The sequence below is a fragment of the Meleagris gallopavo genome, chromosome 14 (genome assembly GCF_000146605.3).
Source record: "Meleagris gallopavo isolate NT-WF06-2002-E0010 breed Aviagen turkey brand Nicholas breeding stock chromosome 14, Turkey_5.1, whole genome shotgun sequence".
NCBI lineage: Eukaryota > Metazoa > Chordata > Aves > Galliformes > Phasianidae > Meleagris > Meleagris gallopavo.
The window spans coordinates 11,446,506-11,463,135 of NC_015024.2; the positions used below are offsets into that span (position 1 = coordinate 11,446,506).

The window sequence follows — 16,630 nt, forward strand, 5'->3', positions numbered from 1 at the left end:
AGCAGCGATGGGTCCCGGCCGCCTCGTTTCGGCAGCCGAGGCGAAGTTGCGCCGCGATGGGTCGCGCCCTGTCGGATGTCGGCGCGGTGCCGTCGCGCTCCCCGTGTGGCGGTGCCGGCACGGCGGCAGGAGCTGCCCGGAGCGTCGCACGGCCGGCCCGGCTGCCTGCAGGCCGCCTTCGCGAGCGCGGCGCTGCCTGAGCGTGCACCGACAACCCGCGTCTCGTTATCTCCTGCCCGTGGTTGTTTTCCGCTTTGAGAACTGCGCTGTGAGGGGTGAGCGAGGGCGTGTGGCAGAGAAGCAGAGAGAGCCGGCTGCCGCTCCTGGCGGTGTGGGAGCCGCGATGCTGGGCCCTGCGGCAGCAGCAGGCCGGCAGGCAGCGTGCTGTGCGCGGGGAGGGCTGAGCCGAGCGGTCTGTGCTTCAGCAGCGTTACACTGCGTGTTACTCTTCTTCTTAAACGTGAAGAGCTCACTTTAACTGATGCTCTGGTCTTCCTCTGTTCATATGTGACCTCTCAAAGTCTTCTCTTACAGTTGTGCTGACCCTGGCAGGCCGTGGCACCCCCCTCTTGCATCTCCTGCTATAAATGAGGCTGACCAGGTTTATATTCCAGCAGGCCTCGAGCTTCTGTCTGTTCTGGTAGCTAAGGGGTGTCTGCACCAGGACCTGCAGAAGTTGTGTAACTTCCAGCGTTGCCTATTAGCAGCCTAGAGCAGTTTCATTGTTAACTCATTTTTATTGTGACTTGTTGCACTTCTTTGCAAGCGCAAGTGATGGTATCAGCTTGTTGTGATCTTTCGGCTTGTGCAAGTCTCCTTAGGGAAAAAAAAAACAAAAAACAACGCAAAATCCTTTTAGATTGAGTGTTCAGGAGCAGGCTTTCAATCCAGAGCGTGTGCTTGTTGCCTTGGCTGGGGGAGGTTGATGGTAAATGTTAGCCCCTCACCTTCCATCTCCGTACGCTGTTGCTAATGGATGTTCAGAAAGAAACCTCAACTGATTTGTTCTGATCTTTTGTTAATAACAGAACGGTGAAGCACTGCGCCTTTTGATTTGAAGTCTGTCTCTAAGATACATCTATTAGTAATTGTTTGTTTTACTGCAGAAGCCCTGTTGATAGTTGAAAGATGGTTTGAAGTGTCTGTAGCACAGATGGTTTGTAGAACAGCAGTGCAGGATAACCAAATGCAGGAAGCTGTAACGGAGCCCTGTGTTTGTGTTTGATGTCAGTTGAGTGTTTTGTCACTTTGGACACTTCAGCTTCTTCCCCAGTATCTGAGTGATTATTGCTGGTAATGCTATCTCTTGTTTGGTCTTGCCTGGTATAAATAATCCCACCAATAGATCCTTGTGCTTGAAGAGGTGCATAAATGAATCCTCTCTAAGAAATATCTAGCAGGTGGGGTATAGTAGAAATGTTTCTGTGGGACATCAGGACTGTTACAGTTTGTTATGTTATAGTTGGAAGGAAGTAAGTTGCCATTAACTCTTTGGTTTTGTCCCCCATCCCACCTTCAAGTAATTTCCTAACAAGATGTAGGTCTATTCCATTCTTTATCCCCCTAAAAACATCTGTAAAACTAAGCCTCTATCTCTAGGTGCTGAAAATAGCCTGTGTTCTGAGCAACCAGTCAAGGAAAAGGTGGGGAATTTCAGGAAAGGCTCTATGGACATGTGAAACACCCAGCAGAAGACCAAAGTTTGTGTCAATTGAATAGCTTGCTTCTCTATTGTTCTGAGCAGCTTCTGTTAGTTTAGGTTTGATACAACAGAGTGAGTGAATATAAACTGAATGGCATTTTGTCAGGGGCTGTGCTTGGCAGGCACTGAGTTTCTCTTTCCTGGGGATGAAGATGAAGCTGAAAAATGAAACTGAAAGCAAAACCTGAAACTACTGCATAGTACCTGAGCTGTCCAGAAACCAGCAGGGACAGAGCTTGGAGCTGCAATGTTCTTTCGAGGGTTTGTACTTTCTGCTCAGTAAGAGCATGGCAATCCCCTCTGCTGTTTTTAGAACTTGAGGAAAGCGGCTGCAGAAAGCTGTGGTTTGCTCATGAGCTCTCTGTTCTTTTCCAAGTGAAAAGAGCTGGAAGTTCTTCCTCGTGTCGGTACGTCTGAGCTGGGCTGTAATCTCTGTGCTTCTGCGTGGCAACAAAGACATCATCAGCGGCGTTTGCCGTTCTCTGTTTCCTCCAGGGATGGCTGAAGGTGGAAACAACTCCTTTTCTACGTTAGTGAGGGGCACTGAGACGCGAGTGGCTGCGGGGCACCTGCTGCAGGCTGGGTTCGTGCTCCTGGCAGGGCCACGTACAGCCATTGTGCAGGAAATGAAGTTGTTTTGTCGCCGCAGCGCTCCTTGGCTTCAGTGGGAGTGAGATGACATCCACTGCATGAAACCATTCACAAGTGTCTCCGCCTGATGCCAAATGCATGCTGACAACAGGGAGACATTTCCAGCACCAAAGCTTTTACACATTTTCACTACTGAAATTGCTTCACGTTGTGGTTCTGTGTGCTCCCCATTTAAAGGTGGCTTTCTCTGTAAGCTTCGGTAGGCAGCTGCATGCTTCCACAGTCGCCTAGCTGTATGCCACGTCTGTACATACACATTTCAGAGCACTTCAAAGTAGTAAAACCGCTACTTCTAAACGCCCCTTCATTCTTCTCCAAAGCAATTTTCCTTTTTCATTCCTTTTCACGTTGAGGTTGAAGTGCCAGACAGCCAATTTTGCTCCAGTCCATCGCTGTCTGAACAGCACTTGGAAGCGAAGAGCTGAAATGAATTCCTCTTGTAACACTCTCCCAGAATTTTTCATTCTCCACAAGTGAAGATGACTGTTGATGCTTCAGAAAGTATTTATGTTTTTCCTGTATTATTTCCTGTTTTTTTTCCCCGTGCAGCAAACAATGGTGCCCTCTATTTCTGGAACTCTAGCATTATTTTAAAAGCTTGCAAAGAACTTTGCCCATCTGCTTTACAAGGAGTTCAATCTCTGCATGTTTGCCTTCACTTTGAAAAATAATTTCCTCAAATTACCTTTAGAGATGGCTTTGGGCAGGGAGCTATTACAGCTCGCTCACTGGATATTCAGACACATAGATGCCCCATAGCATGTGGGGAGTTTGACCTATTCTTGAAAATGAGAGTGCTTTCATCACAGATTATTTAGAGTATTCCAACCTTATGGTTTCCAGTAGTGAGCGTGCTGAGTGAGGATGGCATCTGCATGGGCTGCAGGCAGAATATTGCCTCCTTAGAGATCCTGCAGTGTAATCTTCATTGAGTGCAGAGTCTTTCCCAAGCAGTACAATGCATTTCCCTTTCTGACAAAGGCCGTGGCACTGCAGCGCATTGGATGCCCTTGTTTCTCTTGTTGCTCCCCAGAGCTTTTCTTGCTCTGGGGAGCAACATTTCATGATGTGTAAACGCATGTCCTATTTTTCCTGTCGTCGTCCTACTTCATTGCTGTCCTTGTTGAGCAGCTCACGCTGCCACAAAGCCACACAGCCACCGTGGAACTGTGTGACATCCCCAGACACGTGCAGTGCAGGTAAGCATCGCTGCTGCAGCATCAGAGGGGCTTGGAGCAGTGTGTGCAGTGGTGAAGGAGGACTCTGCCCCGCAGGGAGTGCTGAGCTGAGCAGTTTGCCTCGTTTGGTTGCTGCTTTTCACATGGGAGATTTTCTAAGTAAACATTTAAAAGATCTTCTTATTAGAAATAGTTTCAGTGCAGCCTACTTACGCAGGGATTGCATTCATGCTTCATTAGGCTTTCCTCTCTTTAATGCTCATAAAATAAAGCACTTTCAAACTTGCAGTTGATGTGATCTGAAGGTGACCTCGATCCCTATAGTGGTTGGCTTTTCAAGCCTGTTGGATTACAAGATGTAGAGCAGAAATCTGTGAAATAGGTTGACTGTCTTGAGCCAGAAATTTGGAGATGATTTTCCTGGGAAAACAAAGCATATTACCCAATATTGGCCAGGGATGTTCTACTTTTAATGATATGAACCTCTCATTGCACTGTTTTCTCTGATTTCATCTCTGCAAAAGCCTTCTCTTCCATTTGCTTTCTGTTTATGAACTAGGAAAGATGATAAACAACAGTGTTAAACATTTTGACATGTTGGGGTCACACAGCTTTCCCTTCTCCCTGCACTGTTTTCCTCTTTCTTGTCCAGCAGAGCAGCAGGAAATGATCCTCTAGGTAAAAGTGCTTTGCTTGGCATCTTTAAGTGTGTGTGTAAATATATGTATTGAACTGCTGGCAGACTGAGCTGGCTCAGCAGTACTGAGCAAAGCAGGGGACATTCAGACCTGACTGCATGGGATCCAGGGTTGGGCTTAGAGGAGAGGGTCTGTGTTGGACCCATATGTTGGCTGCTGGTCATTGCTCTCTGTGAGGCTGTGTCTCTTGTTCCAAGAGCCAGGGCCTGTCTGTGCCGCCTGGCAGTCTTTGTGAAGTCCCTTGGTAAACTGAGTCCTGGAAAAAATGTTGAGCTGTTCATGTAGGAGTGAAGATGTCGTGGGAATTTCTGCATGACTCGAGGGAAAGTGCAGCTAAATTAGGCCTTGCTGAGCCTGGTTTTAAATGCCCAGTGTGTTCAGCAGGACTGAGCTTAGTTAGTTGGTAGCCTTCTCCAAAACCTGGTCTATCGGGTTTATCTGTTCTATATGATGCAGCCAAACAGTGTGTCTGTCTTGTTACACTTGCATTTTTTCCTCTGGGCACAGTCTCTGTCCTACTGACATCAAACCGCCTCAGTCTAAAATTGTTGGAAATCGTTTTTTTTCTGAGCAGAACTTGACACCTTTTGTGTGTTGAGGCATTTTCCTTGCAGAGCTGGAAGCTCTTTTTTGGCCCTATGGACACATCCGTTGGCAGTGCTGGTCAGGATCCCACAGCAAGCTCATCACCACACTGGGGCAACTTCTCTAAAACTCAGCATGCCATGCTCTGCTGGGCATGTGGAACTGGGGCAGTACTGGCAGTGAGGCTGTATTTCTTACTATGGCTTCTCTACTGCAGCTATTGTTTGACTTTTGGTCACGTCACAAGACAGAAGACCATTCAGGTGCTGTCATTGGTTGCATTGGCCAAGTGGTGCTGAGTGCCAGTTCTTCACTGCCTTCAGCACTGATGGAGGAGTGTGCTGGGACCTGCCTTCTCAGTACAGAGCTAACAGCCTCTTCTACAGAGTGATGCTCTCTTGTTATACAACATAAACGAGGTGCTCCATTAATGCTTTAGGGCACCCAAGCAGAACTGGATGGGAGAACACTGTGCGAAAAATAGTTGTTGTGTTCCCATCATGTTTTTGTAATACAATCTTTCTGTGAAAATGAGATCTGAGTGCAGAGAAGGAAATGAGAGCTGTTTATCACTGTGCTGTGCAGCAGAGATGGCTGTGGTATTGATCAGAGCAGCGGTGTGGACAGGATGCTCTGCCATCAGTCAGTGAACGGTGTGCTCTGCTGTCCTGAGTGCCTCGTGGAGTACAGCAGGGAAGGTTAATTGCTGGGTAACGAGGGATTGGGCAATGATTCTGCTGCTTTCAAAATACTAGAAGAGATGAATAACTGAGCGTGGTGAATCATCCCTGATGTGGGTTTTTTTTGGAGAAATAGCCAATGTTCCTTCGAGACTTGCTGAATAAGCAGTTGCTGCACTTTTTGGCAGCGAGTGAAACAATCTCTTCCTACTTCCCAAAATGCAGTAACAGCCACAAAATAGGGAAAGTTGGGGAAAGTTAACTTTAGTTGTGGATCTTGGTTTCCATGTGTCCATTTCCACATGTCCGCATGTCACAGAATTTCCAAACGTGATTCTGCTGGTTGAGTTGGGATCGATTCTGTGGGGTTTTGTTACCACTTGTGAAGGTTTATGTTCCTGTTTTGCAGGAAAATAATGGTAATGTCAAATAGGTAATAGGAGAAAATATGGGGAACACATAAGTGTGACTTGCTGAATATGGGCACTTTAATTCTAGTATCAAAGTTACACGCTTTGGTTTGTGACATCTTGGATTTCATAGACTCATTAAAGTTGGAGAAGACATCTGGGATCATTTAGTTCCAGCCCAGCCCTGCCGTGCCCATAACTGCATCCCTCAGTGCCACGTCTCCATGGTTCTCAAACACCTCCGGGTGCCCACCTCCATTTCTGTCACTTCTATCTCAGCTGCTGGAATAGTGAGCATTTTACATGGCTTTGGTTTTCACGCTTCCTGGTCTTGAATTTGTTCTCAGGACATGCGGTTCAAAATTGCAACGGATATTTGATAGCTGTTGCTGATAAAGGGGATTTTAAATGAGTTTGAGAAAATGAAATAAATAGCATTCTTGCTGAGCAGCATTGTGCTTCAGAACAAAACTCCAGTAAATAAATCCTGGATTAGTTGAGGCTGATGCGTTCCCCTCTGTTGGGATTCTCTGGTACATTTTTGATCTTCAGTATTCAAGCCTTTACCTTGGATTCATTTAGAAGAGAAGAATTAGTTCTGTGTGGTCTTAAAGGTAGCTTCCAGAACCAGAAGACATTTCATTGTATCTGAAAGAGGTTACTCATAAATGCCCATCTTGAATTGTTAACTGCAAAGCTGAATGTGTAATACTGCCTGGATCAAACCCTCGATTGAATGATGTGCTCAGGATGCAGGTAGAGGCCAGATGTGTAGCTGCAGTTATTGTTACATATTGGACAAGTTGGGCATAAAAACTCAAGGTGGTGGAAGTGCCTTTGTTTTTTTCCTTATTTCTTCATTGCTTATTCATGGTAATTTGGAATGCATCATTAATTTTAATATCTGAAGAAACTGTAGTGCATAATGCTGAGCTCTGGCCTTTCTGCTTCTGCAAAAGTGGAGCTGGAAGATCACTCAGCACTCGCATAAAGAATGTTTGAAAGTTTGTAGTGGGGTGAGTGAAGTCATGGAACCTGAATAGCAAATGGTTCAGCACGTGATGTGTGTGTGCTGCAGGCAATGGCTGGCAGGTGCTCACACACCGCTTGGCACAAAGGCAGAGAGTTGTGCTTTATGAATGTAATTGAGGTGGGAGGATGATCAGTCTTTAAAATCTGAAGGAGGTTGGCTATATCTGCATATTTAATGTTTAAATAATTAGCATTGTTTGCCCTAGAAATGAAGAATTGCCATCTTGAGAAACCGGTGCGTTCGAGTTATGCGTACTTTTGTGGTAACCTTTCTCACGCTGAAGAAGTTGGGCAGCTGATGGGATGGCAGTGGGTCCTGTGGTGGTTGAGACAGTAATTCCCCAGGACCAGAGGCTGGATTTCTCATTGATGAGAATGGTGTTTCTTTAAGTGAGGGGCAGTGTTGAGTACTTCATTCTGCAAGCTCTTGGACCTCTGCATAGCAGAGGGGGAGCAGCTGGCCATGGGTCTTCACCTTGAAGCTTAAAATCTGGATCTGAATTTTCTGCTTCTGAGTGTTTCCTAACTGGGATGTGGTCACACTTGGAGCCGTATCTAATAACTTTGTTCAGCTCATTAATTCTTATTCCTAATAACTTTTTTCTTTCACTAGGAATACATAATCCGTGTTCAGAGAGGAGTTTCAGCGGAAAACAGTTGGCAGGTAATTTCTTGAACTCCGGTTCATGAACCATGATGCCTCTCAGGAAGAATTTGAAGCTCTTTCTGGCTTCTGAAATGTGAACTGGAGAGGGAAATAGTGATTTAAATTGAGAATATGAAGTATTTGAATGGTCAAAAGCTGAGAAAGTGTTATTGCCAGCTGTAGAAGACTCTGCTGATGTGAACGTCTCAGGAAAACAGGAAAAGTCTCTGTCACGGTGTGATTACTGTACGTTGGTACGGCTGTCATTTTTAATTCAAATGCCAGTTTGCCTTCCTCAGTACTAAAATCACAGCCATGCTAACGCACAGCCAATAAAACCTAGAAGTAGAGATGAAGGTGGTCATGAAAACTTACTGCTTCTAATATAGTTCTAATATAGCAGAAGAGCACTGTTTGCAGGCAACTGCTGACAAATATTTTTGGGAAAGCTGTTTGGAATAATATTCAGACCTGCATTTCTATTCCAGTCAAGATGTCATTGAAAGCTGTTTTCTGTGCTCTGGCAGCACGTCATAAATCCAGAAGATACATATTTGTACAGAAATGGCTAAAAGATGAAGAGAGTTACAAATGGGAAATGCTTTTCTCTGATGGGTGGAAGAAGGGTAAAATAGTAATGAGAAAAGTGATGTGTTTCCTCAACTCATCTTTCTATTTTGCAGATTGTGAGGCGATACAGTGACTTCGACTTGCTTAATAATAGCTTGCAGGTAACTTTTACCCCAATACATGAATATAAAACGTCAGTTGAAATGATATATGTATGACGTGGCTTGTGATGATTTTGTATGTTACAGTAAGGAAAAAAATAGGAATTTGCATAGCTGTAAACTGATTTCAAGTGTAATTCGAATATATGCTTTTCACTCTCAGTTTTTCTCTTGTCAGATTATAATTTCAGCATCAATAGCACCGATTTACATAGAAATGGTGGAGACTGGCAGATAGTGAATCTGTCCCTTCAGTACTGCAGCTTGTTCCGGTTTGGTGTGTTATTATTTGTTCCTCCTTTGATTTGAGGAAAGCCAAGGCACATACCAACCTTATAAACTCAGCACTGAAGTGCTATGTGTCTCATTATTTATATTGGTCTAAAAGCACTTCCAGATGCTGCTTATCATGTGATGGATTTCTGTATCTCTGGGAAGTGTTCCTTAGTTAAACACTGGACTTACTGTGTGTTTTCTTCTGCTTTTTAGGACAATTATTTCTTTTTAGTTGGTGTGGGAAAAAGCAAGGGGGACATGAGTGTGTTTGGGAGAAGGGGGGTGAGCTGGCATCTACAGGAGTGGAACTTGTCACTTGGGATTTCCATAGAACTAGGCAAGCAAAATAAAAAGTGACACTGTGATTTGAGGGTGGATTTGTGTGACTAATTGCCCCCCATCATCAGGAGTTGAATACAGCTTCTGCTCCCTTCCTCGCCCCCCACCAAATCAGATCAACTATCTGCTAGATGAGCCTCCTTGAGCAAAAACATGTTGGGGTGTTGAGTTGTGTACTCTGATAGGATAGGAATCATTTGAAGCAGATTAGAAGGCAGATAGGGGGGGCTAATTGGTTGTAACTCAGTAGATGCAATGTGGTTGAGTTGTGTAATTATTTTACTGAATACACAGCAGCACACAATAACTCGTCATGACCTATAAACCTGTGTGATGTGCTGAATAAATGCAGTACAAAGGTGTTTTCTGCTCCAAAGGAATCCAAGAGTGAAGATTAGATAAGCACCCACGGGAACACAAGGAAATGAAGTGGTGCTGGTCAGCACAGTGAGCATACAGTGCTCATTGGAGTCTTCACCATTGCCAAGTTTTGGTGGAGATGGCAGAGAACCAATTTTGAGAAGGCTTTAGAGAGAAGATGGAGAGTTCTTTTTTTAATCTTCTACAACAAGTTCCTCTTAACTGTGGGGAACAGAATGTTAAGGTGTTACAGAGCTTTGTTACCTTCTTGCTTAACTTTCACATGGGCCAGGTCTATTGGAAAAGGCATTGGGCATTTGACTTCAAATTTAGGTGGAAGGTAAAGAGGCCTTTGTATCTGAGGCAGAGATGGATGATAAAAGTGAAGGGCTCTGGGAAGTATTTGGTAGAACTTGCGGTATGGGCCAAGGAAGAATTTGAAATGAGGGAAAGAGTCTGCAGCTACAAGGTACTGAGATCTGGGACAACAACATCAGCTCCTTGGATGATTAGAAAAGATCAAAATGAATCATCAGGACATTCCTCTCTAAGTTAGATATAATGATATCTAGAGGGCAGCTAAATTAATAGCTTATCTTCATTAGCTCTTCATCTCCTTCAGTGAAAACTACTGCACACGCCCTCAATCTCCAGCTCCTGCATTTTTCTGCTTTTATAGTCTGGAAAGCAAAGATGCATCTCCGCTTGGAGAAAAGCCTTTTCTGGCTGCTGTAAGCCACTGCCTGAGGTGTCATTCTTCAGCCCAGCAGAGGTGAATTTAGAGTCTTTACCAATGTTGCACAGCTCTGCCTCTGACAGCCACCAGTTCTCCTTCAGACAGGGCTTGGGAGATGGCAGACAATAGGTGATGAGAAGCATGTTAAATTGCAGTTTTCCCCTGCTGTTCTGTTCTTAAGCTTTTTTATAAATTGCATAAATTGCTCTGAGGTGCTGGCGCTGAAGTTTTCTGATCCATTAAGACATGCAGCATTCCTCAGTTCTTTCCATCCAGAATTGTAAGCAACAGTATTTCATCAAAATCTTCAGGTCCCATGGCTTATAAACAATGTAAACCCTCATCTTGTGCTTGTTGAGATTGATTAAAACAACAACAAAAGAAGCAAAAACCATCAGACACCAAAAACAGCAAAAAAAAATCCTGGGTACAGGATTTACAGCAAGATGTCTGGCTTTCGTGAAGCATTTTATTGCAACTTTTGAGCAGGCTGTGGCTTGAAGATAAGAAAAGTTCCTGGTTCTGCTGTGGCACAGCCCATCCAGAGCCACCGAATGCTGGGAAGGTCAGGACCTCAGTGAGGTGGGGGCTGTGGTGGTGTTCTCACCGTGCTCTGGGTTTTGGAGATAACTACAAAAACCTGGGGGGTGAACACTGCTTTCTGCTGAAAAATAGCAGATGTGAGGTTTATTGGAGGGGGGAAAGGAGTAGTAGTTTGAAAACATGTGAACTCAAGTCCTTTTCTCTCTGATGGTAGCTAGCTGTCAGGTCAAGAAGATAAAGGTGATTATGACTGGACGTGCTTTTCAAGTGAGTAATGTCAGAAATGCATTTAGTTTCTACTTAGAAGCTTTGTTGAATTGAAGGAGTGGTCTGCCAAATGCGGGCCTTGCATGCCTGTGGTGTTAGAGCTCATTTGGTGAACTGCAGGTTGTAAGTGATGCGTTGTTGCTCTGGGGTTTACTCCCGGATGCTTTTTTGCTTTCCCCAAGGGTGTGTAAAAGAACTATAATGAAAGATCAGTGGACAGGATGATTTGGGTTAACATATGCAATATAGACATAGTTGTCGTTCTTTTTCAGCCTGTGGTTTGTAGTCAGAGCCAGAGGCAGCACCAGGGTTTGTTGGGGGGAAACAACTCATGGGTTCAAAAGGAGAAAGAAAAAAGGAAAGAGATTGCTGCCTCTGCCACAGTTGGTTGAACTGATCCTTCCTCTCTCCACTGATTAAAATGAGGATTGTTCAAGCCCCCCTGCCTTCCTCTGAGTGACTTGTTTGCTTTGGAAGTGGGGCTTATTGCACTGAATGTAATTGATTGCTGTGATGCACATTTCTTAAAGATAACTCCTGTGGAGATTCTGCACACCCCGGGCAGGTGCTTAGATCTGCAGGAGAGTTGTGTGTTAGCAGTGTCAAACATTGATTGTGGCTATTCATGTAATTAAATATAAACAGTGTGCAGCCTGCATTTGTTTTCTAAAGTTGATCTCTTTGATCTCACCCACATAACGCTTTGGGCAACTTTGGAAAAGTTGCACTGTGTCTGAAATTACAGATTTGATATACTGACAATAGGGGCTTTAAATTACCCATAAAAGCAGTAGAGGCAAGAGGAAAGTTGTTAATCTGCACTTCTTTAAATCTTGCCAGGAGAAAATGATAAGGTGTGCACAAAGGTGTATAATAGCATTTGGCTGAAATGTAGCCATTTAGAGTCTGAAAGCTCTGTGCTGTGATCTTAAATGCATGACTCACCAGCAAAAATTGATCTTGCATTTTCAATGTTGTTCCGTTTATGAAGCACTTCACACTGGGATGCAAGCTATTGTCTGACTGCCTCTCCCTGATAACAGTATTTTGAAACAAAACATAGGAGCTTATATATATACAGTATGGAAAGAATTATCTAGTAGTCAGCTCACTGCTAGGAGTCTTACTTTCTGTGTTGTTAGTTTGAGGCACTTTCAGAGCACCGTTAGTAATTTTTCTTCTCTGTTTAAGATCTCATCTCTAAGTCTACCTCTTCCTCCAAAAAAATTGATTGGAAACATGGAGCGTGAATTCATAGCAGAGAGACAGAAAGGACTCCAGGCCTATCTCGATGTGATTACTTCCCATCACATACTGTCTAACTGTGAACTGGTAAAAAAGTTCTTGGATCCAAACAGCTATTCTGTAAATTACACTGGTAAGTGGGGAACTGTAAAACTGCATTACAGCTTCACTGCAGCACGTGTGTGTCTTCCAGCCGTGCTGGTGGGGATTTACACTGAAGCATGTTGCAGCAGAGGGAGGGGGCAGCAACCATCACAACCATCACATATAATCACATGCACAATATAGCAGTGTTTGCCCAGGTCTGTGAGTGAGTCATGCTGTGATAGCCAAATCCAAGTGTTTAAATTAACATCTGTATAATCTGAACCTGAGAGAGGGGGGAAATGAAACTGCAATGTGTTTTTGCAGTTGGTGGTGAATGGGAAAATTGGTGTCTGGAAGTTATTTGTTTATCAGGGGTAAACCAGCTGGTCAGTTCTGCAGGTTGCTTTCGCCTCTGGTCTTTTGAACACAGAATCTTGCAGTCGTAAGGGTTCTTATATGTTTCAAATCAACAGAATCAGCTGCTGTCATCTTGTCTGGCTCTCACTGCGATTAGGGCTGCGATATTTCGTAGAACTAATTGTCTGAGATATGTTTGATGTTTTTACAAGGCTTGAGCGAAAGCCTTCCTCCTCCCTCAGGTGGAAAATCACTGCAGCCCTTCAAATGATATCTCAGTGATGAGTTCTCTTCATTATTAAATGTCTCTCCTTTAAATTTCTCTGGTTTCAGCCACTGGAAACTGCTAGAATTTGTCTGATAGACCAAAAAACTTCCTCTTCATGAAACCCAACCGTAGATTTACTTCACAGGCAGACTGACTTTTTGCAGAATGCAAAGCTTGTTTTCATAAAAACATTGGCTGCTCAAGCAGGAACTTACTGCTTCCTTTTTACTTGTCTTTTTGCTCTCTCTTTATGTAACGTTCTGTTTTCAACTTCAAAGTGCAAAGAACATTTCCCGAATGCTTATGATAAGCTGTGGAGGAGATGTAAATTGTTAGTAACTCTAAGGATGCAGTTTGTCTGGCTAATGCTGAGCAAGCAGTTTGAATCCTGTAGGAGATACAGTGACTTCTGTGTTAATTCTGAGTGCTTTCATCAAGGATATTTTTCCTTCTGCAAGTTGCAGGGAGGTTAGTAGCAGTGAGATAGTTGCCTGTGGTCTTTGGAGACAACATCAGAGCGTCATCTTTTAATACTGGAGCAGTGAGTTGACATTTAGTGCACTGTTCCATTTTTCTTAGCATATTTTTAGATTGAGAAGTTAGTGTGCAGAAGGATGTGGTGCATTCTTACCTTTTTGCTGTGTTCCTAAGCCAAGATAAGCTGTGTTTGAGAAAACTCCTTGCTGGCATGATTCCCTTTCTGCCCCTGCTGTCATCAGTTCTCACGGAGATTTCTCCTCCAATCTGCTCATGAATACACCAGTTGTATTCCCAGCTGCGGGAGAGCTCAGTAACCAGAAGGATGTCCTTTCCTTTTTCTTTTCCTTTTCTTTTATCTGTTTATCTTTTTTTCCCTTTTTCCTTTCTTTTTCTCTCAGAAATGCATACTGGATCACAATAGCTAGAAAAATATCTTATTAAATGTACAGTAAAGAGGTTTACAAGGTAGCACTTTTATAGGTATGGCAAAAACATTTTCTGATCTACTGTAGGATATTCCGTGTGTGGGAAGTCTTTGCTATGAGCATTAGATTTAGACTTGGGAATGTAGATCTGGTAGAAATAGAATGCAAACTCAGTAAGCCATGCTTTCTGAAGGCAGTGCTTTCTGTTTCCTCTGTGGATTTGAGTTCTCAGGTTATAAATGCAAATGCCCTCTAAGTGTGGTTTTATCTGATGTCCTTTTAAAGTGATTTTGCTGACTGAGTCTGAAATCTTGCAGGCTTGAACCTTACTTTAACCATGTAAAAATCACATTAAATAAGAGACTATTTTTCTTTTTTTCTCCCCAGAAATTGCCTTACAGCATGTTTCAATGTTCTTCCGATCAGAGCCAAAGTGGGAGGTGGTAGAACCATTAAAAGATATAGGTAAGAAGAGCATGTATGCACAAAAACTTGCTGTATTTTTTCCAATGAGTTGTCATAATCTATCATTGCTTACTAACTTTGTCCTGCATGTAAGCTATGTGATTTAGTAGGGCTTTAATCAAAACTGATGATGACACTTTTCTTGCAGGTTGGCGAATACGTAAGAAATATTTTTTAATGAAGATAAAGAATCAACCAAAGGAACGGCTAATGTTAAGCTGGGTATGTATACTTTCATCTTATTCTCCAGTCTTTCATAATGAACTTGCCTCATTTCATTTATATTGGCTACCAGGTAGGAGTGACAGCCAGTGTTCAGAGTTCAGGCTCTGAAGGCCTTCATGTAGGTGGGTGATGTGGAAACTTCTTTGTGAGATCTGCTGAAGGGTGGATATTGCTGAAGCCTACAGTAGAAGGGAAGATGGTTTTGGCAGAGGAGAAGAAGGTGGGGATTGATGCTTTATTAGTTCACAGTCCACACAGTCTCTCAGTTACGGCTTGGCAAAGTTCATTCAGTGGTAGTAATAGTAGTAATACGGGTCAGCCTCCCTTCCAGGGAGGAAGCAGGCAATAGTACATATACTGTCAGATGTTTTGTATTGTGAAACCATGACCTTATTCAGCCCTTTAATTTTTTTTTTTTTCACGTAGAATTTCCTTCCTTGCACTTCAAAATATATGTTGAAGCATTTGCCTTCATTTATAAGAGCAGAATATAGATCAAATGTTACGGAATATAACATCAATTGTGATACCTTTCTTTTCCTATTTATTTTTAGGCTGATCTTGGCCCTGATAAATACTTGTCTGACAAAGACTTACAGTATGCTGTGAAACTTCTTTCTTCCTGTTCTGTGAGTATTAGTTGAAGACCTTTCAATTGTTCCAGCACAAAAGAAGTGATTGCAAGGGCTGATGTTGCAAAAACGCATGTAGTCTAGTAGACATGAGTTATGATTTTAGAGTTGCTTTCATTTAAAGGTGTGTGAACTTTTTAATTAAGTTTCCCACACAGTATGAAGTAACATGTTCTCAGCACAAACAATAATCCTGCTGAATTGTTGCAGGACTTTCAGAGTTGTGGCTAATAGTATTTTTCTCTTCTGGTGCTGTACTGTGAGATCATGTGCTTTTATTTCATTTTCTCAACACTTTCAGGCTGTTGGGATGTTTTTCTAAAAATATGGGAACATTCTTGGGCAGCAGAGGAATGAGTGTCATTATTTTTTCAGTTCTTTGAATTTTATACAGAAACATCATGTTAGAGGTACAGGGCCAGATTATGAAACTCCCACATTAAGAATCCAGTAGGCATCTCTGAAAAACTAGACTGGCTGAAAATAATGGAATTTCAAATGGATAAACCTCTGTGTGCTGTCCAGAAACTTGGAAGATGCCCACACTAGAAAGGGCAACAAGGCTTTTCACTCCGAAACAATCTGAAGCTGATGCATTAAAATAAGATATGAATGAGAAGTCTTTTCCTAACTAGCAATTTCAGTTGGTGTATGTGTTGCACGTGTTATTTATTTCAACATGCACTTCTCATTTGGTTTCACAGTGTTGCTGGGAGTCATTATAATGATTTCTAAAGACATGGAACTATTACAACAATTGTTAATGCTGGGTTTTCTTGTGTGCCATAATTGTATAAAACCCCAAATAAATTTATTAGCTTAGCATGGCTTAAACCTGCAGTAAAGCTGCTCATGCATTAAGGGTTAATTGAGATGGATTCTTCATTTATCTAAACTGCCACTCTTTTTTTCTTTTTTAATTAAAAATACAGTGGATTTTTCTTGATTTTATGTGAATGTTTAACAGTGTTCTTGTGGAGTTTGCATTTACTTTAAGTTAAGAGTGAATAGGTAGAGCAAATGTCACTGGCAGAATCCATTCTATTGCTTACAACACGATAAGACAGATCTTATCTTTCTCGTGAATCAAGAAGAAATGAATTACAGAATCTGTCACCTGAAACTTACCTACAGTTTCTTCTTTTGGTAGCATCCCTATATTTACAAAGTCACTTTTGCCACTGCCAGTGAATCTTCAGCACTGGTTATAAGACCATTCAATGAAAAAGGGACGCTAAAGGACCTTATTTATAAGGTAATATCTTCTCTCTCTTTTCCCCCCACCTCAAATGGTTGAATATGTGTTGGAATGTCCATAGTGTGTCTTTTCTGAAGCTGTTACTATTTATTGCTAGGCAAACTTAGACAATTCCTGGCTTTTCTGAGCATGATACTTGATATGTGTCATTCTTTTAAAGGCCAGACCAAAAGATCCCTTCCTGAAGAAGTATTGCAATCCTAAGAAAATTCAAGGTCTTGAACTTCAGCAGATAAAGACATATGGAAGACAAATACTAGAGGTATTTTTTTTTGCTTTCTTTATCATACTTTATTATCTGAGGGTTTTTGTGGTGGCTTTTTTTTTAATTTGGTTGTGTTTGTTTTGCTTGTT

The 16,630-nt window shown here is 42.6% G+C and overlaps 1 protein-coding gene across 9 annotated transcripts in view; it reads left to right on the top strand.

Annotated features, from left to right (window-relative positions):
- The first annotated feature begins 7,549 nt into the window (after positions 1-7,549).
- Positions 7,550-16,630, top strand: part of PXK (PX domain containing serine/threonine kinase like) — a 23,674-nt gene continuing 14,593 nt past the window's right edge. For all 9 annotated transcript variants that reach the window (XM_010718623.3, XM_003210118.4, XM_031555604.1 and 6 more), the window contains exons 1-8: positions 7,550-7,600; positions 8,266-8,313; positions 12,026-12,212; positions 14,084-14,161; positions 14,310-14,383; positions 14,941-15,015; positions 16,169-16,273; positions 16,437-16,538. In XM_010718623.3, coding sequence (XP_010716925.1) covers positions 12,074-12,212; positions 14,084-14,161; positions 14,310-14,383; positions 14,941-15,015; positions 16,169-16,273; positions 16,437-16,538 — 573 coding nt within the window. In that variant the 5' untranslated portion in view covers positions 7,550-7,600; positions 8,266-8,313; positions 12,026-12,073. The remainder of the gene's footprint in view (positions 7,601-8,265; positions 8,314-12,025; positions 12,213-14,083; positions 14,162-14,309; positions 14,384-14,940; positions 15,016-16,168; positions 16,274-16,436; positions 16,539-16,630) is intronic.